Source organism: Formica exsecta, unplaced genomic scaffold, assembly GCF_003651465.1.
Source record: "Formica exsecta isolate Colony F162 unplaced genomic scaffold, ASM365146v1 scaffold1016, whole genome shotgun sequence".
Classification (NCBI taxonomy): domain Eukaryota; kingdom Metazoa; phylum Arthropoda; class Insecta; order Hymenoptera; family Formicidae; genus Formica; species Formica exsecta.
This window is the reverse complement of record NW_021848355.1, coordinates 8,774-19,403: the sequence shown is the minus strand read 5'-3', so window position 1 is coordinate 19,403 and position 10,630 is coordinate 8,774. Positions and strand designations below refer to the sequence as shown.

Sequence of the window (10,630 nt, the reverse complement as noted above, 5' to 3'; positions counted from 1 at the left end):
GCCGCGGTATGAGGAAAAAAAAATATTATTAATAAGTTTTAATTGTAAGATGGTGCATTGCCAGGGCTTTGAGGTACTTCCAGTATCTCTGTCATGTTGCAATTCGTTCCTGAGTAGCCATCTTGAGCGTCCACTTATATATAGGCACTTCCGTCCGCTTGCTAGCCAAAGCCAAATGCTCTCTCCTGTGATTCTTTACTCATTGGTCTCGACACGCACCTCCACACATACTGTGTGTGTGTGGGCTTAAATAGTTAACAGAACTGTTGCGCTAAGCTTACAAATAAGACGCTTTCGCTAACATAAACTACTCCAAGGAACATTCTTACTCAGTGCCACTTCTGTATGCATTATACGCAAGGTTCTGGCCGTATTGACCCTCGACCGAGGGCAGGTGCCATTTAAGAAAGAAGAAGAAGAAGAAGACAATTTTGATTATGGCAGTGAAGTTAAATCTTACAGCTTACCTTGTCCAATCGATGCCAATTCAAATTGTAGAAAAAGAAAAAGAGACGGTTTTGATTGACGGACTAATCTCAGTTAATCAATTTAAAATGACGTTTGTCAAGTGAAGAAAAATCTTAAAACTTTTTCCTTTTATATATTTTTATTGCATTTACAGCGATATAATAGTTTCCACAGAGGCTATCATGGTAAATAAATTATGGTATTCTTTTTTATTGTATCCATGCGACAAAATCGATCTATGCTGACACGATTTGACGGAGTGTGCATCTAAACATTTTATCTTTTTGCACAAAACTCGTCAAATATATATAAACGAAAAAAAATTTGCAAAAGGTGTACGTAATATATATTTAAAATAGATTTAAAATTTTTGCAGGATGATGATGTAGCTGCTCTGCAGAATCTGGAACAGCTTATGACAGAATTTTTCTCTCCAGAAACGACCAATGAAAAAAAACATACGATCGAACGTAGTTTTCAAGAATTTGCCGCCCAGATTGACTCCTGGAAACCATGTTTGCATTTCTTGTCCTCTACAAGCAATCACTATGTCAGTATGTTTGCTTTGTCCACTCTGGAGGTAATTGTATATATAATATTATTTTGTATGTAACAGTGTGACTTTCTCTAATCTTTAATCTGTGAATTATTTGATAGACAACTATAGGAAGACGATGGCCCATTCTCCCATGGGAGGATAGGGCTCTCACGAGATCTACTTTGTATACATTATCGTTAGAAAGAGATGTCGTGCCCTTTGTAAGGAATAAGGTAGTGAAATTGGTAGTGGATATAGCAAGACATGACTGGCCACATTTTTATCCTGATTTTTACTCCAACATTTTACAGGTTTGTATGAACAGAATAGTTTTTCTTTCTTTTTACATAAATGGTTTACAGTTAATGGATTTGGCTATTTAATATTGTCGAATTTTTATTACAGTTGTTAGATCACAAACATACAAGATTGTTGGGACTTGTATATTTGAGAACAGCTTCGGAGGAATTAGCCACACCAAGGGAAGATCTGCCGATGCACAGAAAAAGCGAGCTATTTAGATTATTGAGTTCACAAGTGCCTCTGACTTTGGATACACTTACTGGTTGTTGTTAATTGTTATTGTTGGAATATAGAATATACGTTGTAGTATTATATATTAATGATTTTATAATCTCTCTTTTTTTGGTTATACTAGTTCTTCTAAAAGAGACCACAAAATTGCAAAGTCGTTCTGGAACTGTGACACCACCCCCATCACCTATTAGTGGACAAAGTCTTGCATCTGCACGTACAATATTAGATGTCGAGGGATTGGCAACAGGCACCAGTGAAGTTTGCATAGCTACTCTTGAAGTTTTAGCACATCTGTTTAGTTGGATAGATCTATCAAGCAATATCTCTACTAATTTATTGGATGCTATTTTTTCTTGTGCTAAATATTATGATGCAATGGTAGGATTTTACTTATACAATAGGATATGCATTAGCAGGAAGAAAAATAATAAATTTGTCCACGTTTTTGTAGAATAGCAAACAAATAGAAATGGCTGTTCAAGCTTTCACAACAATTAATGAGCTTTTGTATAGACCGCTCTGCTCGCCTGATGCAACTGATATATTGTTACTAGAAATATTTCAAAATGGTGTTGGTTTATTCCAATTAATGGAACGTCTAGATTCTATAGAGGAGAGGTATGCCTTCTTAGGAAAAATCTGTTGTGATATTTTCAACATAAAATACAAGATAAAATATGTTTTTTTAGCTACATGGAGAAAATGACAGAGTTTTTACAATTATTTGTAACAAATCATCTGAAAAGAATGGAATCGAGCTCAAAATTTCCAGTAAATACATTATTAGAAATACTGTGTCATCACACATTTCAGCAAGCCTCTACCGTGAACAGTTATTTGCGTTGTTTAGACGTTTGGACTACACTTTTGGAGAGTATTCAGTCACGATATTCTGCCATCGCATTAGCCCTCGCCGAACGGATCTTGCAAAAAATGAGTTTTAAATTTAACGCTCGAGTATTAAGGGATCTCGATACAGAAAGTTTAGATGAGAACGTAGGTGTAAACCTGTATAACTTATATAAATATAATTTAGAGATCAGAGATATATATAATATCAAGTGCTTCATTAAATCTTATAATTTTTCTTCTTGCAGGAAGAGACAGAGTGGCAGCATTTTCTGAGATGCAATGTAGAATGTTTAGCAAAAATCGCCGACATCTCGCCTGTTCCAGTATTTACACTATTGGTAATTTATAGTAGTAATATACCCATGTCTTATATATGTATTTTTATATATGACAAAATTATTAATATTGGATATTTTTGTTTCAGTATCGTTCATGGAGAGAAGGATTAATTATTTTCGGAGAATTAGGCGCTGCTGTCGCCAATGGACAAGTTATTTTACTAAATGATGTGGAGGCATCAAATGTACATGCGCATTTGAGAGATCTTGCATCAACTACACAAGCTTTAACTAGACTATATTCTCTTTTCATTGGTAAGCTATTGCGTGCGGGCAATTTTATTAATTTTTGTGCGAATAACAATTATTTGTATCAATAGGAGATCAAACGAATGTCGATCAAACCTTAGCGGAGGAAGTTATATCACAAACTCTAGACGCATGTATATTCGCAAGAGATAATCAATTGTATAAAGCGGCACTTCAACCAGCCGCCATCGTAATAGATCTTATAGAAGTGTAAGTTCTTAACTATATCTTGTACATGATTTTTTAAGTATGTACAACAAAATCCATAATATATTATAATCATGAAGGCATTTGTTATATCTTTATTTGCGCTATTAGACATTCACAGCTTTTGGCTTCTCTTCAAGCATGGTGTCATTGGATAGTCAGGAAACCGGAGAAGACAAAGGAGGCACTCTGTCAGCGTTGCATCGATTCGTGTATTTGGGCAACAACGTATACTGCACCCTGCGATCATCCACCTCCTTTAAATCTTGTCCATTCCGCCGTTCACCTTTTTCAAAGTATCACCGCCATTTTGAAACCAATCTTGTGGGACCAACCGATTTTTAGGAATTTAATTTCTACGGACACGTATCCGTATTTGAAGCCAGATACGATCAAAGTTCTGCGAAGGGCATTGATAAATGGAATTATATTACCACTTGGTGATGCAGTGATAAGGCAAAGATTATTGGGTGAGTTGTCAGATTGTAAAATCTATAACTATCGATATATATAAAATATTTATAGTTTTTGTTTTTATGAAAAGATATATAAAAGAAAAATATCTCATCTAGATACTATGATATTGGCCTTATCTGCACCTCTGGGTATGCAAGGACAACCAGTGCCTTTAGAATCGACAATTTCAATTACGGTAATGCCTCTAACTCAATTATTAGAAGATTGCGCGTCCTCATCTACGACTATAAAAAAAATGTTACATTCGTGTTTGGAATCGATAATAAATAGGACATTAGAGTTATTGTCTTATGTGATAAGGTGTCAGATTATATGCGAAGTGTTACTTGGCTTCCTACACTCGACATTTTCAGTATTACAACAACAATTAGGCCCCGAGTTTATGCAAAATGCGGTTCAAGGCATGCTGCAGCTTTATACCAGGTTTGTACAAAGTATTACATTACAGAGGCAAAAATATTTAATCAAGATGTAATAGCAGATTTTACGTTATCCAAGATCATAATATCCAAAAATATGCCTTTTATTTTCCTTATTTTAATCTATTTTTATTTATCACAATTTTTTCTAAGTGTTTTTAGAATTAAAATCAAGCTTTCTTATCACTTTTTCGTGAACAACAGATGTAAAAACTATATAATCAATATGTAATCAATATTATATTTATAAATATATATATTTATATGGTTTTATATAGAAATTATACATATACATATATATATTTGTATATCCCATTTAAAATTTTTTAACAATTTTTTTCAACAGAGCATCAATTGCTTCATTTACAGGGAAAATATTTCTGCCGGTCCTGCATTGGATCAATTGCTGGAAATTTTAATACTTGTCATATCAGCACCCAGCAATGCATTTAAGGCATTTGTCCCTTCTGTAACGAGTCTGTGTTTAGGTCAAGTATGGCCTGCAATCGGAAGCAGCCTAAGTGCTCATCCGGATACAACATTAGTTTTATTAAAACTTTTCCATAGGTAATATATTGGTAATGTATATTTTTTTATTTCTATTTTAAAAGCCAGTCCTTTCAAAAAATTATTAATTTTTAGTATTCTTATGCATCGATGGCAATATTTCTATAATACCTCAATATTGCGTACTCTTGGGCATCCCAATGAAGACGAACCTGTCGAGCATAAAGAAGAATTAGTAGCTATTTTAGAGGCATTTGGTCAAGCTCTACTTCAGTCAGACGTCAATATATTTCGACAGAGTTTGCAAAGCCTCGAGCAATTAAATATCAGGTGGCGACTTTATCAACGAGCCATATTCAAAGTTCATCTTCTTGAAAGATTTTTGATGGCATTATTCACAGTTTTATTTCAACAGTAAGTATTATACTATATTATAACATATTCATTAATATTAAGAATATGCTTGCCATTTAAACTCGTTAGATTTGTATTTATAACATACTATTTAATTTATATAGGTCTCACAACTTGCTAGCAGACGAAATAGCCGCCGCTGTTCACAGTCTAGCATCTGTCAACATAGGATGGTTTTTTGGCCATTTTTTGCCAACGTTCTTAGCAACTTGCGAAGGCGTAGACGATATGCAGAGAGCCACATTGTTGGGAAACTTTGATAAATCCACAGTGTGTTTAATCTTTAACATTTTTTAAATATAAAAGTATAAATCGAATACATGCTTAATAAGAATAATGGTTTTTTGTTTTTTTTTCCAGGATCAACCAACTCTGACGAGATCAGTTCTTCAACTTATCTCAGACTTAAGATGTTACCAACTGTGCAGACCAGGCTGAAACACGTATTAGGACGAAATTTGCAATTTGAAGTTAAGACTTTTACAGTGGCATTTAAATGAAATCAGCATTTTTACCAAATCTCTTTTGTATTCGAGTGCCTCCAGATACAGATACAAGAGACATTAACCATGATGAAACGAAGAAAAACAAAAGACTTTTGTAAACATTAACTATTCTGTGTATATCACTGCCATACTATCTTTTTGTGATGTAAAAGCCATTATATTATGAATGAAACATGCCTTTTTTTATATGTCTATAAGAGCTTATATTTTTCAGATTTTCTCTTTATGTCTACTCTTCGACTTTTTATAGAGGTATGTAATTATAATATATGTATTGGTAAAAATTGTAGCAGAAATAAAACTATTTACCACAGAGTTTGTAAATTGTTAATAACCTGCCATTTATTACATATATTGTGATCTCCTTCTTTTTCTTCTTCTTCCTCGTGTGGGGGTTGGCTCCGACGAGTACTCGTCACACGGCCATCAACTGGTTTGTTGGTAGCAATGCAGATCTTAAAAGATCAATTGTAAGTAAGAGAGGGTGAAACTCCTGCTCGTTGATTGGTTGGTTAGAAGTGGTAAGAAATCAAAGGAAGGAACGAGGTATTTCGAGGAGTCAGACTTGAATTTTACAAGATTTGAGAAAGGAGTAGATGGCAAGGACCACTCCGGAGGAAGGCTCCGCCAATAGTTCTGCAGCATCCATTGGAGGAAAAATGTCCAATTGATTGAGCGCTCTTATCAAAGAGTGTCTGCTAATATTTAGAAGAGAACATGACCAGAGTATATGGTTTATATCCTGAGTGAGGGCTCCGCAAGGACAGCTAGATTGAGGTACCAGATTGCAGCGGTATAAGCTGCTATTGAGTGCGTAATGTCCGCTTCTTATCCTACAGCAGGTAGTTATGCTTTCTCGATTGAAATTCTCCATCTCGTAGAACCAAGGTCTCGGACGGAATTCGTCAAAAGATCGAAAGTAATTAATCCCCTTATATCTTGCCTGTTTTTTGAAACTGTCAAGCCTTTAGTTGTGAGATAATCACATGCACGTTTAGCGGCTGTTTCGATTTTAGAGATGGAATCGTGTATTTGCGGGACCTATGTGAAGTTGGCACCCCACTTTTAATAAATAAAGTTTTCAATACAGAAAATGATAGTATTTCGTTTGTAGTTGTTTGTAGTAAAAATATTTTCGTTTGTAGTTTGATCCATAAATAAATAAAAAATTTTTTAAAAACGGCTGTCACCCGACTTTAAGATATCTCAAATCCGCTTTCGCCATTCGTTTTAGAATCGTTTGTAGTTGTTTGTAGTGATTTTGCTTTTGTTTGTAGTTGAACAGTTTAAAAGTTACAACGTATTTGCAATAAACAAACAACGTTATTTTTTCAATTTTAAAGATATCTAAAATCCGCTTTTGCCATGTGTTTTAGAATCGTTTGTAGTTATTTGTAGTGATTTTGCTTTCGTTTGTAGTTGAATAGTTTAAAAGTTACAACATATTTGCAATAAACAAATAACGCAACTTTGTCAATTTTAAAGATATCTCAAATCCGCTTTCGCCATGTGTTTTAGAATCGTTTGTAGTTATTTGTAGTGATTTTGCTTTCGTTTGTAGTTGAATAGTTTAAAAGTTAGGTTGTGTTCCAACCACCAATCCAGTCTCAGCAGAATAAGTTTCTCAAGCAGTTTTAAGCAGCAAGAGGTAAGGGAAATGGGTCTATACTTTTCCGGAGTAGATTTGGGAATAAGGAAAACAAGAGAGTGCCTCCAAGCATCAGGGAAGAGACCCGTAAAAAATATCTGATTGAAAGTTGCAAGTAAGGGTAAGTGATATTCGTGAGGAAGACAAGAGATAATACGTGATTAAAACCGATTAAAACCGATTAAAACGGATTATGTTTTAATCGGTTTTAATCGACCATTTTTGGCAGGGACTCCTCATTCCACCACGGGGCCGGAGGAGATGTAAATTTCTTGCGATTGCATGTTCGAGATGGAGTGAGCGAAAGAATGAGCGAAGGAGTGAGCGAAAAAATTTGACGACAGTTATAATAGAATCGTATTTGTCTAAGGGTGAGATACTATCCTGGTTGAGTTGAGTGAGAAGCTGGGAGTGCTGGTTTAATAAAGAGAGTGTAAATTGTTTCCAATTAATGCGTGAGGTGTTGAGTTTATGCGAAAAGAAAGAGCGACATTTAACAGGATTGGACAGTGAAATAATAGTTGGGATATGATCGCTGTTTAGCGAATCATCGAAAGATGTCCATGAACATAAAGGGAATAGATCTGAGGAAGCAAAAGTTAAATCGATCGCTGAAGGAGTCTGATTTGGACGGGATATGTACGTAAAAGTGCCATCGTTTAAGGGATAGAGAGTGTGGTCCAATGCGGAATCAAGGAGAGCTTTACCGACGGAGTCAGGGGACGCACATCCCCAGATATTGTGGTGAGCGTTAAAATCACCCATGATGATAATACGAGAAACGGAAGGGATGGAAGAGAAAAGGTTGTCCCAGTTAGAGTAATCGAAGTTACCTGGGTGACGGTATATAGAGACGATGTAAATAGGATCTGTAGGAGTCTCGATCCTAATTGCAATCGACTCGAGTCGACCTTGGATAGAGTAAATAGAGTCGATTTTAGTAAATGGTATCCAGTCTTTGATGGCGATGATCACCCCCCCAGATCTACTGGAGGGTCCATCAGAGCGAATTATACGAAAATTGTGGAAGTTGAAATTTTGTTCTGTGGTAAGCCAGGTTTCTGAAAGTGCAAGAACGTCGTAGTCCTGGATAATATTAAGCAACAGGTCCCTTTTATTCCTAAGTTCATGGCAATTCCATTGGAGAATATTAATGCCCTCTCTAACGGGATTACTTGTCATTGTCGTCGTTGTCATTATGGTGAGGGGACCTCTAGTCCGGATTAAGCAGTAAGCTTTGGATAGAGTCTATTATCTTGTGAACTTCCTCCGTCATTGAAGGGGAAGAGAGAGCCGAAGTGAGATGGATAAGAAGAGAGCCAATAGTTTTCACCAGATCGTTAGCAGAAAAATCTTTATGTTGAATATTAACGTTGCTATTGTGATCTTTACCAAGACTGGATTGGGACGACGAGGTGTCACTGAATACGATTTTGTTTCGCGATCTAGGAGGTCTCCCATTAGGAACGACAAATAAATCCGGTGATGGGCGCGGAGAGGAAAGCGACGGGGATGTCGCATTTCTTTGTTGGGGAGATTTGGAGGAGAACGATTATGCAAGGAATTAGAATATTCCGAGGCCGCTTTGGCATAGGTTGTACGCGGGTGGTTCGATAAGGAAGACCCAGACGCATTGTGTAAACAAGAGCTTTCAAAACTAGCGGGGGAATGCGGGAGGAGAGGATACTCATCCAAGGAAGGGGAGTAAGGTGGTGAAGATCTGTTACCTCTTATTTCCCTGGCGTCAAGCAGCGAAATGTTCCTGTGAACCGCGTATTACCTAATCTCCTTTTGAATTGACAGCTCAGGGCATGATGGTGCATCCGCTCTGTGACCACCTCCGCAGTTGCCACATTTAGGGGGATCATGTGCGTGAGGGCACTGCTCTTTATCGAAACAATGATCCTTCTCTCCACAGTGGACACAACGTGGTTTGCTTCTGCATGATGCTTTTATATGCCCAAACCTGTAACAGGAGTGGCATAGAGATACTCTGGTAACGTAGGGAGAGACAGGGTAACTGACATAAAAGAGAGAAACGTTTCTGGGTATTTTTTGGCCCTCAAAAGTAATCACTACTGTGAAAGAGGGGGTGTAATTAACAGCGGAAGCCTCTTCCCCTCCACGAGGGTCAGGGTCCAGTATTCTTCTGTTAAGTCTTTTACCCGACACAATCTTGAAAGGGCTCTTAGTGTTCTCAGATATCAAGTCATCGGAGAGGTCCAGAGGGACATTCCTGATAATTCCTTTGCGAGAGGTGCGAGATGGGGGGATAAATGCTATCAGATCCTCCTTCTTTAGACGTGAGTCGTTGACTAAGTCATTAGCCGCTTCACGAGTCTTTACAAAGATTGAGACCTTGGAAAAGCCCACCTTTCTAATTTCCATCACGTCACTTATGTTAAGACTGGCAATTATCCTTCCTACGGATATTGGATGAAGAGGAGCGTGTGGCTTCGAAATCCTTTGTACGTGTACGTCAAAAGGTCCTTGATTATCTGAGGAATATCTGTTCTTCAATATACTCTCCAATATAGTAATAGCTGAGCCTGAGGTAGAAATATTAACAGAATCAAGAGAAGAATGAGTCTCAGTACTGAAGACCTTTCTTGTGGTCTGGCTGTGAGCTAGGTCTGTTTTTGCACGTTTCAGGCTTTTTTTTTTAATAACTGATGGTGTACGCACATTTTTAGATGAATTTAATTGTGAGAGACCGGCTTCCGATCTGAGATTATTCAGAGCTTCCATATCGATGTCATCGTCTTGGATGACAATATTCTCTTCCGAATGTGAAGAAAAATTAGAGTTATGGCTACTCACATTGTCCTTAAGGAAGTCGTTAGATCCTCCGGAGTTCATATTGAAAGGATAAAAGGATTTTACAAGAGAAGGAAGAATAATACAGAAAGATTTTTTAATCCGTAGCTGCGAGGCACGATGGCGCCAGGCACATTGGCCTTTGTCGAGGCGCCTGTTGCGACTTACTTTTATAAAAGTAATAGCGTATGAAATTTCACTTTGGGCGTCAAAATAAAAGCTTCTGGAGGAAGCACGCTACAAGAGCCAAATAATTCTGACAAAATATCGCGAACTGTAGCCCAGAAATGGGCTGATTATTCGAAACTTCGAGAGCACTCGCAAAAACACGTCCGTATCGTAGCACATGCAAGATGGCGACCTATATTGTGATTATTAGTTGTTGGATTCGGATAAATTATCTACCATTTCTATTTTGAACATAGAATTTTTGCGATATTGCATATGTGGATTAAGGGCCAATTTCACCAAGTCCGGTTAGATGAACCCATAGACATAATATATCTAGACCGAGTGTTGAGGAGTGGGGGTAAAGATGCACGTAGAAAAGGACACACTCTGTTTTGTGCCCCTTGCGTTCTCTCTCGCTCGCACGTAGGATGGCGAAAGAGAGCGCTATGCTACGTGCGAGCGAGAGAGAACGCAAGGGGCAC

The 10,630-nt window shown here is 37.2% G+C and overlaps 1 protein-coding gene and 1 long non-coding RNA gene across 3 annotated transcripts; one reads left to right on the top strand and one right to left on the bottom strand.

Annotated features, from left to right (window-relative positions):
• Positions 1 to 204: 204 nt before the first annotated feature.
• LOC115232788 (exportin-6-A) lies at positions 205 to 5,823 on the top strand. The gene is made up of 16 exons (XM_029802894.1): positions 205 to 653; positions 845 to 1,048; positions 1,126 to 1,317; positions 1,412 to 1,571; positions 1,665 to 1,921; positions 1,995 to 2,161; positions 2,233 to 2,539; positions 2,641 to 2,733; positions 2,820 to 2,988; positions 3,054 to 3,192; positions 3,301 to 3,659; positions 3,762 to 4,089; positions 4,455 to 4,652; positions 4,728 to 5,006; positions 5,111 to 5,276; positions 5,367 to 5,823. Exons 1-16 carry the CDS (start codon positions 651 to 653, stop codon positions 5,442 to 5,444), a joined length of 3,099 nt encoding a protein of 1,032 aa, XP_029658754.1. The 5' UTR covers positions 205 to 650; the 3' UTR covers positions 5,445 to 5,823.
• On the bottom strand, positions 4,661 to 10,481 carry LOC115232795. 2 transcript variants are annotated; one of them, XR_003883657.1, is made up of 6 exons: positions 9,846 to 10,481; positions 9,534 to 9,709; positions 8,888 to 9,126; positions 5,822 to 5,967; positions 5,095 to 5,287; positions 4,661 to 4,804 (listed from the first exon to the last, which is right to left on the bottom strand). It is a non-coding gene; the product is annotated as an uncharacterized LOC115232795 (long non-coding RNA). The 2 variants fall into 2 exon arrangements; XR_003883658.1 differs by having other exon boundaries at positions 4,667 to 4,804; positions 5,118 to 5,287.
• Positions 10,482 to 10,630: the final 149 nt, after the last annotated feature.

Coding starts and splice junctions, on each gene's coding strand:
- LOC115232788 (XM_029802894.1), top strand. Junction 2,734..2,819: donor TTCCAGTATTTACACTATTG/GTAATTTATAGT, acceptor TTTTTGTTTCAG/TATCGTTCATGGAGAGAAGG. Junction 3,193..3,300: donor GTAATAGATCTTATAGAAGT/GTAAGTTCTTAA, acceptor TTGCGCTATTAG/ACATTCACAGCTTTTGGCTT.